The sequence below is a fragment of the Cynocephalus volans genome, chromosome 1 (assembly GCF_027409185.1).
Source record: "Cynocephalus volans isolate mCynVol1 chromosome 1, mCynVol1.pri, whole genome shotgun sequence".
Taxonomy (NCBI): Eukaryota; Metazoa; Chordata; class Mammalia; order Dermoptera; family Cynocephalidae; genus Cynocephalus; species Cynocephalus volans.
The window spans coordinates 221,324,159-221,340,692 of record NC_084460.1 but is presented as its reverse complement, the minus strand read 5'-3'; the positions used below and the strand labels follow the sequence as shown (position 1 = coordinate 221,340,692).

General features: G+C 37.1%; 1 protein-coding gene across 14 annotated transcripts in view; it reads left to right on the top strand.

The window, feature by feature from the left end:
- Positions 1-16,534, top strand: part of NEB (nebulin) — a 206,310-nt gene that overhangs the window by 100,395 nt on the left and 89,381 nt on the right. For 12 of the 14 annotated variants that reach the window (XM_063098237.1, XM_063098278.1, XM_063098266.1 and 9 more), the window contains exons 73-88: positions 528-839; positions 1,846-2,049; positions 2,463-2,567; positions 3,526-3,633; positions 5,053-5,364; positions 6,959-7,162; positions 8,429-8,533; positions 8,674-8,781; positions 9,154-9,465; positions 10,166-10,369; positions 11,180-11,284; positions 12,047-12,154; positions 13,568-13,879; positions 14,635-14,838; positions 15,559-15,663; positions 16,329-16,436. The exons of 1 other annotated variant lie outside the window; for it this stretch is intronic. In XM_063098237.1, coding sequence (XP_062954307.1) covers positions 528-839; positions 1,846-2,049; positions 2,463-2,567; positions 3,526-3,633; positions 5,053-5,364; positions 6,959-7,162; positions 8,429-8,533; positions 8,674-8,781; positions 9,154-9,465; positions 10,166-10,369; positions 11,180-11,284; positions 12,047-12,154; positions 13,568-13,879; positions 14,635-14,838; positions 15,559-15,663; positions 16,329-16,436 — 2,916 coding nt within the window. The remainder of the gene's footprint in view (positions 1-527; positions 840-1,845; positions 2,050-2,462; positions 2,568-3,525; positions 3,634-5,052; positions 5,365-6,958; positions 7,163-8,428; positions 8,534-8,673; positions 8,782-9,153; positions 9,466-10,165; positions 10,370-11,179; positions 11,285-12,046; positions 12,155-13,567; positions 13,880-14,634; positions 14,839-15,558; positions 15,664-16,328; positions 16,437-16,534) is intronic. One more of the 14 variants, XM_063098282.1, reaches the window with a different exon arrangement.

Here is a 16,534-nt window from a genome sequence, read left to right as displayed (position 1 = left end):
GTTCTGCAACAGAGCTACAAAATTTTTCATCTTGCAAAGCTGAAACTCTGTACCCGTTAAACAACAGAAATTGTCCAATTTTAAACTACCCCTTCCAGATTATTTGTGAGTAGAAAATAATTTCCCAGAATGCCCTAGAAAAAAAATTTAATGAACCATGTAAACACATGCCCCGCATGTGTTCTGAGATGGGCTAACCCATGTGATGGACATTTGAGACACTGTCATGGTTTATCCCTATAATTGGGCTCACCCTTTAAATGTTCACTTTTTATCACTTTTTGCCAATATACAGTTCTCTAGCACATATAAAAGAATCGTTGTGGAGTTATTCTGTGGAGATGTGCCAGTGAACACAACACCCTCTTCTTTGGGAGTATAAACATGCCCCAGTGTGTAACCTCACGGCAGCACATTTGATGAAACTTCCCTGCTGTCTCAAGGATTTCATAGAAAAACCTCATCACAGAAAGAACAGGGACCAGCCCTTGGTGTCTCCTCCTTATTTACTGTGTCCTTTCTTGCAGTACAAATACAAAGAAGCTTATCGTAAGCAGTTGGGTCACCACATTGGTGCCCGAGCAGTACATGATGACCCCAAGATTATGTGGTCCCTTCACATTGCCAAAGTGCAGAGTGACCGCGAGTACAAGAAAGAATTTGAGAAATACAAGACAAGGTACAGCAGCCCAGTGGACATGCTTGGTATTGTTTTGGCCAAGAAATGTCAGACCTTGGTCAGTGATGTGGACTATAAACATTTTCTGCATGACTGGATCTGCCTACCTGACCAGAATGATGTCATTCAGGCACGGAAAGCTTATGACCTCCAAAGTGACGTGAGTATCCCTGATGCGGGCTCCGCACGTTAAAAGCAGATTTGAAACATGTCCGTGGGTTCTGACTAGTGCAAATGGACTGAAATTTGTTGGTATATTTCAAACAATATGCAATTGAATGTCTGAAAGGTGTTCCTCGTTGGAAGCACTATAATTTGTTTTACAGTATGTTTTCTTCCCCCAAAGTTATATGTAAAAGAGGAAATAAAGTAAATATTTTCAATTTTATACAAGCATATATATTCCTAGTGATTTGGGCTTTCTTTGTCTGAATTGGATAAAACTTAGTCCTCAAAAATATACCACTACCAATTTTTGGCTAAGGAAGTAGAAATGTGTGTGTGTCAGTGGAGGAGAGTGGAGGAAGTGGTAAGAAAAGTATACCGGGATAAGTTATTTTAACAAACATTCATGTTTTATATTTAGTGACAGGAAAATGCTAAGGCATTCTTGTCTTTTTCAAAACCAACCATCTAATCCTTATTAATATTTACCATGTCCTATTGAGAGTATAGTAAAATAATAATTAGGGAAATATCTAATGTATTGTCTTTACAAAACCACATTTTTTTTTCCAGACTTGATATTTTGTGATTTTTGAAGATGGAAATGAAGGCAAGAGTATCTGTGATTGTAATACTCACATGCCATTGGTCTGAATGTGTAGTTTTACTTAGAGCTATAAGAGCACATTTTCCAAGGCTAAAGAAGCACTGCTTCTGTGTAACAATCTTGTAATGCTCTCAAGGGCAGGAGCATGTCTTTTACTTAAAACAAAACAAAACAAAACAACAAAAAACTTTCATCATTCCTGGTGCAATCCTCTGTACCAAAAAATTCTCAGAAAAAAAATATGTCAGAGCTCAATAATGTCTGTAAGTGGGTGATTATGCTGGGAGCTTTATCTGCTTATCAGTGCTTTTGAATTTCTCTAGTATGGCCAATTTTGTGACTATGAGTCTAAACCACTAATTAATAAATGTATTTTTTATCTGTTGATGTGCAGAATTTGTATAAGTCAGACCGTGAATGGATGAAAGGCATTGGCTGGGTTCCAATTGGTTCAGTGGAAGTTGTTAAAGCCAAGAGGGCCACAGAGATACTGAGTGATAGTATCTACCGCCAGCGTCCAGACGCACTCAAATTCACCAGTATAACTGACACTCCAGAGCAAGTGCTGGCAAAGAGCAATGCATTAAACATGAGTAAGGTGAGTTTTCAATTTTCACTGTTAAAACAAGGTAAAAATTCTGACATATTAGTACATTTTAAAGATTACTATACGATTTATGATATCTTTAATGGGATTTTTCTACTGTAGTACCATAGTTACTTCAAAATATGAAACTGATGTTAAAAATACTATGCGCAGTAATTATTTCGTAATTCTTTCCTAGACATATTATAAATAGTGCAACCCAGTTATACTTTTCAGAACTGTTAAATTCCTTAACAATTAAAGAATTAAATTATCTAAAGAATTTTAATAAGAAAAAAAGATAAGAATTTATGTAGTTTTAATAATTTTATTTCTACTTTGTATACAAGAGATATGATTGGCACATAATCAAAAAAAAAGTCTCTGAATGCCAAAATAACTTTTCTCATCTCTCTTTTTAACAGCGTTTATATACTGAAGCCTGGGACAATGACAAGAAAACAGTTCATGTCATGCCTGATACACCAGAAATCATGTTAGCCAAACTCAACCAAAGAAACTACAGTGATGTAAGTAAACCATTGCTCGCGTAGTGAGCAGAAAGGCAGCAATGAATGATTATAACTGTTTTTCAGTGAAATGTTTTGACTGTTCTATTATTATACATACTCCAGACTGACACTGTCAGTAAAAGAGATGGTTCCCCTTGATTCAGTTTTGGGCTATGTGCTGAGTCCACAAAGTAAACCAGCTTTTTATTAACTATCAGGGAATGGAATGCTTACAGAGAAATCTCCCAGTAGGAATTCTACTTTTAGAACCTTCCCCTACAGGTCAGTGTGGATATCGGGCATTGTTTTATTTAACAGCTATTTAGTAAGCAGGCACTAGTTTGGAACTCAGTAAGTTATTATGCCCTGTATTATTTTGCTGCTTCAATATGCTCTAGTTATCATTTAATGTTATTCGCCAGCATTTTTCCAAGCATCTCTGTTAGGACCAACATTTTCATAAAAGCAATTATCCCAAAACCCAGGTCCACAGATTGATGATGGTCTGAGATGACAGTCCACAGCAAAAAGAGAAAAAATAAGGACAATGCATTGAGTTTTTATAAACCCAAATATATCCAATTTTTAGATACTCTCCCAATTCTTCCCCCTTCTTTAGCACTAAGAACCAGCCAGCCACCAAAAAAAAAAAAAAAAAGGAAGATGTCCTTTTTAAAATTTTATGATGGCCATAGTATATAGTTGTTTTTTACACATGCTTGTTTGGTGAAATAAAATTTTGGCAATCAAATGCTGATTTCCAAAAAAAAAAAATTCTGAAATTTACAAGTCAATAACATCCCAAAGTTTAGAACATGTGCCTTGAGCAGCTATGAAGCAAAGTTATCTATAAACCCACCCTAAAACTTGACTTTATTACTTGTTTCTGTAGTTTAAATGAGGACAGAGAAAATGTAATAATAAACAGCTTCTTTTTTATGAAATGATCAATGAATAATATCTTTCTTCTGTACAGAAACTCTATAAACTTGCTTTGGAAGAGTCCCGGAAGGAGGGCTATGACTTACGTTTGGATGCCATCCCAATCCAAGCAGCCAAGGCTTCAAGAGATATTGCTAGTGATGTAAGTTGATGTTTTGGGAAGAGGCATTTCTTACTCAAACATGTTGGCAGATATTAGCTTTTAGAGTTTTTCTTACCAGAAATTTAGTTGTCCCTGTAAGTCTCAATTCCCTTTAGTGATTCTCCATATACAAAGTTGGAAATGGAAAAAAGAAAAGAAAAGCACAGAGAACTATGTTCATTATACCTGTTAATCAGTCAAAGATAGGGACGTATTATTTTTTAAAAATAAGTGTTTCATGGACACCAAAAATGGGGTGATATTTTTGAACCTCAAAAATTGAGCAACAGTTGATGCAGATGTTTGTGAAATTAAAGAGATTTACACCACATGTAAATCAGCCAATATAAATGTGAACTCTTTCCTACTACTTGTATCCATTCAGTCTGGCATTAAAAGAAGACCAGCTGGTGGATACATTTTAGAGTTTTGTCTCATCCTTTGTAACTATCAGTGAGGTTCTCCTAAGAAGCCCCTAATTGGACACAGGAACAGACTGTGAGGTAAGCAAAGCTTTTTCTCAGCACCCACTTGCCACTTCTCTCTACTCCTACTTTTCCTATGAGAAACACCTCCTGAGGGGGTCCAGTGTCCTCATTCAGTCCCAAGCCTCCTTAGGACCCAAATCCAGACATTCCTTCTCTAGGAAGGCCCCATGCCTTAGAATTATGCTTCATTCCTTCTATTATCAAAACCTTTTCTAGTTAAGCTGACAAAGCCAATACCACGATTATCTCATGGTAAAATGGACTGCACTGTGTTCATTCTTGAATTTTATTTATTTATTTTTGGCAGCTGGCTGGTATGGGGAACAGAACCCTTGATCTCGGAATTACAAGGCTGTACTCTAACCAACTGAGCTAATCCGCCAGCCCCTATTCTTGAATATCAAAAGTAGATAGAGTTTCTCATGGTGAAAGTTCAAGAACATTGACAGGCTAATAAGGGAGATGCTTCCTGGTGACACATAAACTCTATCTAAATGTAACACATATCCAGGACCAGGGAATTCATTATAAATTCTAACTAAAAATTTTTTTTCTAAGGTATTCTTAACGTCAAACATTTTTAGAAAAATAACCATGTGGGTGCCCCATTACATTGTACAAAACATTTACCTTTACCTGTTAAGGAATCAAATGTAAACTAGGTAATGTAGTTTAGAAAATGGAGAAAATGTTAGGAATGAGAAGTTGTGCATTTTAGGCTCACCCCTGCCACCTACTTGTCAAATGGCCTTGGACAAATCACTTAACCCCTCTAGGCTTTAGGTTCCTACTTTATAAAATGAGGTTGATAATATTCACCTTTTCCCCCTCACAATAGTGGTAGGGAAAATAAAAAGAATGTGTGTGAATCTATGAAATGTGGTGTATGTATGTTCTTATCATTAGACTCATATCCCTTTTCTTTCTTCAGTACAAGTACAAGGAAGGCTACCGCAAGCAGCTTGGCCACCACATTGGGGCCCGGAACATTCAGGACGACCCCAAGATGATGTGGTCCATCCATGCAGCCAAGATCCAGAGTGACAGAGAGTACAAGAAGGACTTTGAGAAGTGGAAGACCAAGTTCAGCAGCCCCGTGGACATGCTGGCGGTGGTGCAGGCCAAGCAGTGTCAGATCCTAGTCAGTGATGTAGACTACAAGCATCCCCTACATGAATGGACCTGCCTGCCCGATCAGAATGACGTCATTCAGGCTCGGAAGGCCTATGACCTGCAGAGTGATGTGAGTGGTCTCATATTCTTCAGCCACATGTTTAAAAAGTTTAGAAAAGGGTTCTAACTTTTTTGTGTCATGCATTGTTTTGGCAGTCTAATGAAACCTGTGGACAGCGTCTCATGATAATGTTATAAAATGCATAAAATAAAACATATACATTAGTTTTAAAAGAAACCAATCATATCAAAATGTCATTATCAAAATATTAAACCAAATCTGTGATGAAGTGATATCTATATGCTTTTTTATTAACACATTAAATGGAAAGATCTAGTAGTGAGTATAATAACTACAGGTACTTTAATTTCAAAGAAGTGATGAACATAAATATTTCCAGATGTGTGCAATAAAAATATTTGTGATTTCTACTGCTAACAGTCACGTGTAATGTCAATACTACTGTAAAACGTTACCTATATATAATTGAATAAAATGCTATATTTCAGCTAGAAGTTAATGAAAATAAGGGTGTTATATGTTTTTCTAAGTTCATTGATGCCAGGTTAAGAATTTCTGGTTTAAAGCAACCTAATTTTCCAGATGAATTGATGACATTATCATTTTCTTGACAACTTATTGGAAGTATCTACTATAACTTGTGAATGGAAGCTTAGGAATGAATTACACATATTGAGACAATTTTCCTAAGAAACTGAAAACAACAACTTCCCAGAAATATGTTAGGGGCTTTTGTTGTTGGCCAGTAGATTGTTTGGAGATTCAAATACTACCTCATTGATATTTAGCTCCTGGTTTGAATCAAGCTCTGACTAAATTGTCACTTTTGGAAGAATAAAAGTAGTGGCACGGTTAAAAAGTTTCCCCAAAAGCCATAAAAACTAAAAGAGTTGTTGATCTTAGGAATGAGAAAAATTCTCCTTCAGCCAATTTTTTACATTCAAAGAAGAAAAATGAAAGGATTAAAAAAAATTTTTTTTGGCAGATGGACAGTATAGGGATCCAATCCCTTGACCTTGGTGTTAGAAGGCTACTCTCTAACCAACTAAGCTAACCAGCCAAAATGTCTTTTTTTTTTTTACTTGAATTCTAAGACAAGAAAGGGGACCGAGAATAAGATAAATGAGTAAAAAAAAATGTACTCTTTGACTTAGTAGCATGTACATAGAATCATATGACAAAAGATGCCATCTTGTTGTCCCAGGGAAACACATAATGCAATATGTGGTCAACCAGCAATGTCCATTCCTTCTTTATATCACACGACTGACTGTGAAGGCCACTGCCCAGTGAGATAGGAACCAACTGTATTCTAACAGAGTATCATTCCTACAAAAGGAATCAGAGGATAAACACTTTGTTTCAGGAAGCAGGCAGTAATTTCCCTAAAGTCTTCTATTACTGAAATTGCATATTATTAAAGAGATTTTATGGGTCTTTAAAACAGCAACTATTGGCTACCTTCATGAACAAGGGCATTTAACTAGCCATTCTAAACCAAAGAAAGGCAATCCTGTGTGTCATCCCAGAAATTTACACAAATAAGATTCAGAATTATACATTAGCTGCATGTGTAAAATCAAAATCAGGCACCAGGTTGTCTAGTGATGTCTACAAATATTGGACATTATTTTATTTTCAGGCTATTTACAAGGCTGATCTTGAGTGGCTGAGAGGCATTGGATGGGTTCCTATTGATTCTATAGAGGTCAAGAAGGTGAAGAGAGCTGGAGAAATCCTGAGTGAGAGAAAGTACCGCCAGCCTGCAGACCAGCTCAAATTCACATGTATTACAGACACCCCAGAAATTGTTCTGGCAAAGAATAATGCCCTGACAATGAGCAAGGTGAGTCTCCAGCTGTTTCCTGTTGCCAGAGTCATACCTTGCATGGACTTGGCTCATAAAGTAGGAAATGCCCTAAAGGGTCCCCAGAGAAAGGAAATGGAATGGGCCTGATTCTCATGCAGGCCCTCAACAGAGTATCTGCTTGAATTCTGGTTGGCCCTGTATGCCCTTCTCAACACTGTACCCCTAATTCTATGTATGCATGTAGAAGCACGGCCCGTGATGATTGCCCTAGAGTAATGCACACACCCTTCTGAGCAGTTACCAGGAGACATCACAAATGTATTACCTTTCCCTGCACATTCTCCTAGGCAGAGCAGACTTAGACCACTGGCATTTCTTTGTCTATGTGGTAAGGAATATAAGCCATTCAATGTTCCATTCAAAGGCAGTGCCAGTGCTCCAATTAGTTGCTTGGTTTAATCTTCCACCTGAAGTTGTAGAAATCTGCTTTTGAAAGTGAGCTGCTACTCTGCTTTCAGTTTTATTACACAAGCAAGATAGATGATCATTTCTTTCCACCAGAGTTCTATCAATCTGCTTATTCTTTATCCAGTGGGTAGGCACTTAATATGCATATCTTAGATTGAATTGAACTTACCTGAATTCTCCCACATCTGCTAGAACATCTTCCAATCATTTAGGTAGTAGGACTGAGTGATCAGTGCACAATGTAAAATCAACTCTCAGCAAACTCCAGAGTTTGAGGTACAGAATTCCAGAAATTCTATTTTACAACACATCCATCAATAGCAACCACAATGATAATAATAGGAAAACACTAAAAATTGCTCAGGCATTTTACGTATGTTATGGCTAATCTTCAGAATACTCAATAAAAAATATAAAATTATCCCGTTCTCAGAAATGAGGAATGTGAGGAGTTATGCACCTTTTTCAAGATCATACAGCTTGGAAATAGTGGAGTTGTGTTTGAACTTGGGATTAACTCTCAAGTCCAAAGATTTCTACTATATCATAGTCTATACCTGAACTCCATCTTTGGAGATCCGATGAGTAAGCTTGTTATTCACTGGATGAAAAGAATTAATAACTGGGACCATTGTATCACTTCATATTAGTTATGAAACCATAATATAGCTGGTCAAATATTGCCAAGTTTTACTCTTCTCACAATTCTTTTGTTTCCCTCACCTTCAAATAGCTTTAAAAAGGACCTATTTTATGTTAAATGTGAATTAAATTTGATAGTAACTGTAATATTACTGGCTTTAACAAAAGGTTTTATACCCTGCCCCTCTGTAGCACTTATATACAGAAGCTTGGGATGCCGACAAAACCTCCATTCATGTGATGCCAGACACCCCAGAAATCATCCTGGCCAAGAGCAATTCTGCCAACATCAGCCAAGTAAGGGATTTTCAATTGTTGTTTAAGCCTTAGTAGAAGTCATTAAAATGCTTTTCCACCTTAATGATTTCTTTTCTGTAATTGACCTGTTAACTTTCTAAAACAATTTTATTTTCTATTGTGTATTATCCTCTGACTAGAAACTTTACACCAAAGGATGGGATGAATCAAAGATGAAGGACTATGATCTGAGAGCAGATGCTATTCCCATCAAAAGTGCCAAGGCCTCCAGGGATATCGCCAGTGACGTGAGTACCTTCCATCTGAGTCCCCTTGGTCTCTGCAATGCTGAGCAACCCATAATGTGGCTGGTGGAACACATTTCTAATTGCTTCCACATGTGTTCTCCCATTCCTGCTTTCTAGCCTCCAAGACCTTTCCCTTGATTGTCACAGAGAAGAAAAATACATTTTGGAATTGGAGTTAGAGCTGCTGCATGAAAAGTTTCTACCAATAAAGATATATGATTACACTATGGTTATTTGTATGACTGTGTAAAACATTAGTTTTAAATTGTTCAGAGATGCAAGAATATTTGTAATATGAAATCCTTGCTCATAATTGTCAGCGTGAGTTGATGCTAAAATCGGATATCTAAACTTGTATTTCTGGCATTTTAGTACAAATACAAGGAAGCATATGAGAAACAAAAAGGCCATCACATTGGAGCCCAGAGTGTTGAAGATGATCCCAAGATTATGTGTGCCATACATGCAGGGAAGATTCAAAGTGAAAGGGAATACAAGAAGGAATTCCAGAAGTGGAAGACCAAGTTCACTAGTCCAGTGGACATGCTAGGCATCTTGCTGGCTAAGAAATGTCAGACTCTGGTCAGTGACATTGATTATCGCAATTACCTGCATCACTGGACATGCTTACCTGATCAAAATGACGTTATCCAAGCAAGGAAGGCCTATGAATTGCAGAGTGATGTACGTAACATGAACTTTGGAGAAGGGGAATGGGAGGACATAGATTTGCTAATTGTCCAGTCAGTGCCTCTGTGGACAGACCCATAGGTTGCACACTGCACAAATTTAGAGAAGCACCACTGACCATGCACAAAATCTATATATAGGAGTTATGATATGGGAAGCAAAAAATAGAGATAAAGAGTCCTCCTGAAGTCATATCCTTTATTCCTGGACTAGATTCCAAACTATTTTCCTAATGTCATTTGTAATTTCTGACAATGAAAATATATTTCAGACAGATATAAATCATCTGAATGTCTTTAAAATAAGTGCCACTATTATTCTAGACCAAAACACTGACCAGCATTTCCTTGGGTCAGTTTTTACAGGATTAAAATAGCGTGAGAATCAACAAAAGTTCTCTTTTAAAAATTTTCAATTATATAATTTTTTGAGATATCAAATAATTATATTATGGAATTCATCTTTATTACTATTTATTATTATTAGCCATGGTTAGTATAAATAATGATGCTTTTACAAATTATGTGTGTCATCAATATTAGAAACACTGAATCATGTAAGGTCTCAGGTCTTACTTTTTTGGAAGCACCATCTCCTGTGCTTATCGTCCCCTCAACCCCAGGTACTTAATTTTTCGACTAAGAGGTAGTATGTCTAGCATTCAGAATAACATTTTTGTCTAACATCTTTGTAGAATGTGTATAAAGCAGACCTTGAATGGCTGCGTGGCATTGGCTGGATGCCAGAAGGCTCTGTAGAAATGACCAGAGTGAAGAATGCTCAAGACCTCCTGAATGATAGACTGTATAGAATGCGCCCAGAAGCTTTGAAATTCACTTCCATCGTTGACACTCCAGAAGTTGTCCTTGCAAAAGCCAATTCTCTGCAAATAAGTGAGGTAAGAACCATCCTTTCTACCCAACTTTCTTTTTCCTGAATTCTGCTTTCAGATGATGCCAACCCAAACTGAGCAAGTAGACTGTTCCTCTTCAAAGAATTTTGGTGATAGCTACTCTAAAGCTCTCTTGACTAGTTTAGTGAAGGTACACACAAGGTAGAACGCTGACAAACACCAACATGTCTTTCCGCTACCACACGTACATATTTTGAAGCACTAAAATAAAAAATGTCATTCCATTTAAGTTCAGGGAAAGAAATATTTATTTAGCTTCTATTAAATACTAAGCATGTAGCATAATGCTCCATAATAAGTAATATAACATTGTATTAGTGAGAATTGTATTAGAGAGAATTCTCTTGAGAAACAGAACCAAAAGGATGTCTGTGTGTATATAAGGAGAGAGAGAGAGATTTATTTTAAGGAATTGGCTCTGAGATCGTGCAGGCTGACAAGTCCAAAATCTGCAGGCTGGAGACCTAGGGGAAGGTTGTAGTTCAAGCCCAAAGGCAGACTATTGGCAGAATTTCTTCTTGCCTGGGAGGCTTTCAATTGGATGAGGCCTACCTGCATTAAGGAAAGTAATCCGCTTTACTCAAAGTCTACTGATATAAAGGTTAATTTCATCTGAAAAATACCTTCACAGAAACATCCAGAATAATGTCAGACCAAATATCTGGGTACTGTTGTCTAGCCTAGTTGACACATAAAATTAACTGTTAGAAATACATAAAAATATTTTTTCATATTAAATAGTTGCTAAGGGTTAATGTTTCAGATATCTCTTCTATATTTCCCTTCTCTCCACAGAAACTGTATCAAGAAGCCTGGAACAGAGATAAAGCCAACGTCAGCATGCCTTCAGATACTCCGGCCTTGCTGCAGGCCCAGATCAATGCCTTGCAAATCAGCAATGTAAGAGGCATAAATGCCGAGCCTTTATGGGGCAATATCTGTCAGCTTATGGAGTGTGTTGGAATGGACAAATTACCTTAGAATGTTTGTGGCTTTGGTGCTTGACATCTTCTCTTTAGCTACCATTCCCATTGCAACATGAATGGAAACTCTCCTTTCAGTGTTAGCTTAGATACGTGGCAGGGTGTCTAGCCTGCGGGAGTTGGGATACCCGAATCCTACTGGTGTCTTCGCTGACTCTCAACAGTCTCTATTGTCTTTTTAGATATTTTTGTTGATCTGGGGCTTTTGACATTTCAAAGCCATAAGAAAGCCAAAAGACAATTTTAAATTATATTCAACCAGCAGGATATTTATGATATGTATATCACATCCCTTTAGCAAAAACCTCTGAAAAGTCAAAGAGCAGAATTAGGAAAAAATCTTATCAGGTCTTATCAAGTACCTTGATGAAGGTTCTCTGGCTTCACCATTGATTCTTATTTTCCATGTACTGTGTAGTGGGGTATTTTCAAATGCATACCATATTGTGGTGAATGCAAATATTCAAATATTAATAGAGGAAGATTTTTAGCTTTAAGTTTTTAATCAAAAGTATCCTGTATTCCACAAAGAAAACAGCCAACAATGAAAAGAACTCAGAAAGGAATGCTATTTTCTTATGCTGCCTTCGTTACATTACCTTATGATTTATGTTGTAACTACTTCCAGTATATTCACTTATTTGCAATTCTTGTAAACAAACCTATTTTCCCTTGATAGAAACTCTATCAAAAAGACTGGAATGAGGCCAAGCAGAAAGTCTATGACATCAGAGCAGATGCCATTGAAATCACACACGCCAAAGCCTCCAGAGAGATTGCCAGTGAGGTACAATTCTTTCTATTTCCTTGTGGGTTTTCTCCTCTATAAAACAAATAGGGAGACTGTTTTTTCACGAATTTTGTTTTTTCCTTAAATACAAACAATTGCATTTTGTCTTGTGCTAAAGGCTTTCTCTATTTAAAAATATTAAAATGGGATGTAAAACATTAAGATTGGCATCTGTGAGGTATACGTGTAAATAACTTTTATGTTGTTTCTAGGTAAAAACAAAATATCATGAAAAATCTATCCAAAATTCTTGGGAAAAATGTCATTTTATCCCCCAAATATTACTGACATTCTTCACAAATATAAATCATAGATGATAGTTTCATAAAAGACTTAAGATTGAAATCATATTTTATGTACAAGATTTTATGCTGGAGGCTTACGTGGAATCCTCCTAGTAACCTTATGAAGATCATTTAACACTAATTTTAAAACTTACCAATAGTCAAATTATTATCTTACCAAGTCCACCCCAACCTGCAGCTCCAAACTTTTAAGCCACCTTATTCCCTTTCTCCAGTTTCTTCTCTCTCTCTCTCTCTTTTTTTTTTTTTTAATCTTGTGTATCCGGCTGTTTTCTCCTTCTGAGTCCTCGTTTTTACCTCTAATAACCATAGCCAGTCCACAGTCTCTGCCTTATTCCTGGTTTTCTCTCTCCCTTCTCTCCAAACTTTCCAATGTTATCCAAACATGGGAAAGAAACAGAAATCATCTTACGCTAGTCCTAAGACACTCATCAGATGGAAACTCTTGTCCATAGATCTTTAGTTGTCATCTTCTGACTCAAGCCAACAACCTTGCTTTCCATTCCTGAAACATGTGTCTTCCTTGCCTGCCTCCAAAACCACACACATGACCTTTCCCTACCTGAGGTACCTTCAGAACTCTTGGGAGACCAGCTGACTTAATGCTTCACTTGCCAGGCAACCTTGGTGATGGCAGTTACCCTCATGGCCCCTTATTTTCCCCATCTGAAATATATGATAATAATAGTATCTACCTCTTAGAGACGTATGAGGGTTAACTTGATTATAATTGTCACTATTCAACTATTTCTGACTGAAAATCTCAGCAGTTTTATATAGATCAACCTAACACATTTGAAGTATTCATAATGGTGTCTGGCTTATAGTGATTGCTCAGTAAATGTTAGCTATTTATTATTACTATTAGTATTAGTCTTATTCTTGTTTATCACACTATTTCCCTCCTGATTTACTCATGTCCTCTGTGAAACCACCAAAAATAGTCCTATCTAACTTTTTTTAAATGAGCTGAAATATATAACAACTACCAATATTGAGCCAATTTACATTAAGGCTGAGAAAATGTTCTACAATTATTTTAAGAAAAATCCTCTTATTACATTATTTTCATTTGTCTTTTTATCTGATTTTCTCACAACTTTAGTACAAATACAAAGAAGGTTATCGTAAGCAACTAGGCCACCACGTGGGTTTCCGCACTCTACAAGATGACCCCAAATTGGTGTGGTCTATACATGCTGCCAAAATCCAGAGTGACAGAGAATACAAGAAAGCTTATGAGAAGTCTAAAGGAATTTATAATACACCATTGGACATGATGTCAATTGTTCAAGCGAAGAAATGCCAGGTCCTGGTCAGCGACATTGATTATCGCAATTATTTGCACCAGTGGATATGCCTGCCAGATCAGAATGATGTGATCCAGGCTAAGAAAGCCTACGAACTGCAGAGCGATGTGCGTATACTATCGCCAGATCCGCGCAGATGTGTGTTTGTGTGTTTAATCACAGTGTATTCCCCAGAGGCATAATTTACATGGTAAACGTAACAGAACCTAACATAATCTGTACTATAAATGGTGGTAGCATTTTTTCAAACATTTTCTATCTTACCGAGGAATTCTTCTATGGTAGCAAGACCTTATTTACCAAGATGAGAATCAGTTTCATGTTTATGTAATTAGGTAGAAAATTTCAGTGCCAGCTCTTCTGACCCAATACTTATGCACAATAAGATATCTAAATTTCAGAAATAGATGTAAGCATAAGGAAATGTTGGATTTCAAGTTTATCTGACACAGAGAAAGAGAGAGAGAGAGAGAGAGATGGATATAGATGTAGGGATGTATGCATGTATCTAAGGATCTCTCTTTCTAATTTCCTACAGATGTTACTCCCAACAGTACATAAAAGGTAGGCTGGTGATTGTAAAAGCTCAACCTAGCATAAAAACAAGTGTGTGCTATTGCTATCTGTTATTCTCTCAAGTGCCACATGTGAGTCCTGCTCCAATTCCTGCAGGATGCTGTGAGCTTCTCCCAGAGACGTGTGCCAGAGATATAACACCTGAATATCAACATTTTATGTTGATCCTTGAGCTTCGTGGGATTGGCCACGCAGTTGATTTAAATGAGGTGGTGTGTGGTTTACAGGCATCAAACTCTCATGGGCAAATTTGACTCTTCCCCATTGTGTGTTCCTCTCCATGTAGAACTTATACAAATCAGACCTGGAATGGTTGAAGGGTATCGGATGGTTGCCAGAAGGTTCTGTGGAAGTGATGAGAGTGAAGAATGCCCAGAATCTCTTGAATGAAAGGTTGTATCGTATAAGGCCTGAGGCCCTCAAATTTACCAGCATTGTTGATACCCCAGAAGTAGTCCGGGCGAAGATCAATGCTGTACAGATCAGTGAGGTAAGTTGGGCTGATGACGTTTCCAGACAAATTGAAGAAATCTCAATCAAGGAAAATTCTAAATGTGAACTTTAAACTGCTAATATCAGCATTAGGATCTTGAAGACGCATATATCTGGATTTATCTTCATATAGTCAATAAATTAGCAATCTCTGTATTTCACTTGCTTTGATAAGTTTTTGGTTAATACAAGTGCGGTGGGCATCTCTATGTTCCACAGCCTCTCTTACACACTCTGACCGTATTTTGAGATCCAGACTATAATACAGGCTCACTACTTAATACCATAATCACAAAACTGCTCTCTTTTTGTTGCTATTTGGTCATGAACTAGGTTAAGTCCAGGGGAGTAACCCCAATATTAGGCATCATGACAGTTATTTGGGCCAAGAAAATCAGGTCCTGATCAGCAATGGGGACTATCACAGTTACCTGTGATGTGGACTTACTTGATGTACAGTTAGATGTGAATAAATAAAAACAAATAATTTTACTACCATATTTCAGACTCATTTTCAATTTGTGTTGTATCAACCATAAATGTATTCTTGTTGAAGTCACTGTTGGCCACTTTTAAATAAAATCCAAGTAAAGACAAAATGTGATGTAAATTGATATGAGAGAACATCCAAAGAGAACTTTGAATTTTACTTATAATTTTATTCATCTAGTAAGATTTATTTACTGATCAACCTCCATTGTTTGTCATTTTTTACCAGCCATTGTATCGCGATGCCTGGGAAAAGGAGAAGGCCAACGTGACTATCCCAGTTGACACTCCACTGATGCTGCAGTCCAAAATCAATGCTCTACAGATCAGCGATGTAAGCCACTACACGTTCACCTGCTTTACACTGTGTGCTCTGCCTAACCAAATCTTCGGGCAATAAACTCCAGAGAGAGTTTGGCAAAAGGCATTTTCCTACTATTCCTTTTATTTCTAGTCTTTAAGCTAAAGATAAGTAGCTCTGTGGGTCTGTATGAGTGTTTATAACACACAGATGTGTGTCTCTATATTTGTTGGAAGGAAAAATGGAATGGTTTCTCTAAAAAACACTGCATAAAACTTAAAGATACATGTAGAGAACTACCATTGCTTTTTCTTTTTAAAAGTCAAATAATATATATATTTCTTTCTGATTTATACACCACCTACTCTTGCCAGGATTTCTTCAAAAAACATTATCGGGAGAGAGCTTTACTAAATGCCATTAAAAATCTAGTGGAACTCAAGTTCCATATGAAACCAGTCTATTTTATACATCATTTTATATTTTTTTGGTGGCTCACCGGTACATGGATCTGAACCCTTGTCCCTGGTGTTATCAGCACCACACTCTACCCAGTGAGCAAACCGGCCAGCCCTTATAAATCTTAACGAGATCAATGTTCAGTGTAACTGGTAATATCTATTTTTGAAGACATCAGTCATGCTGACTCGGTAGCCCCCTCTTCAGAGTGACTGTGGCATTGCAATCTCCATTTGCAGAAACACTATCAGCAAGCTTGGGAAGACGTCAAGATGACTGGTTATGACCTGCGAGCAGATGCCATTGGAATCCAGCATGCCAAGGCTTCCAGGGATATTGCCAGTGATGTAAGAGCTTCTCCTTGCCCAGCCTTAACAAACACTAACTAGTAGACACACAGGGAGTTTAACTTAATTCCCCAGGAATTATATTTAAATAGAATGCA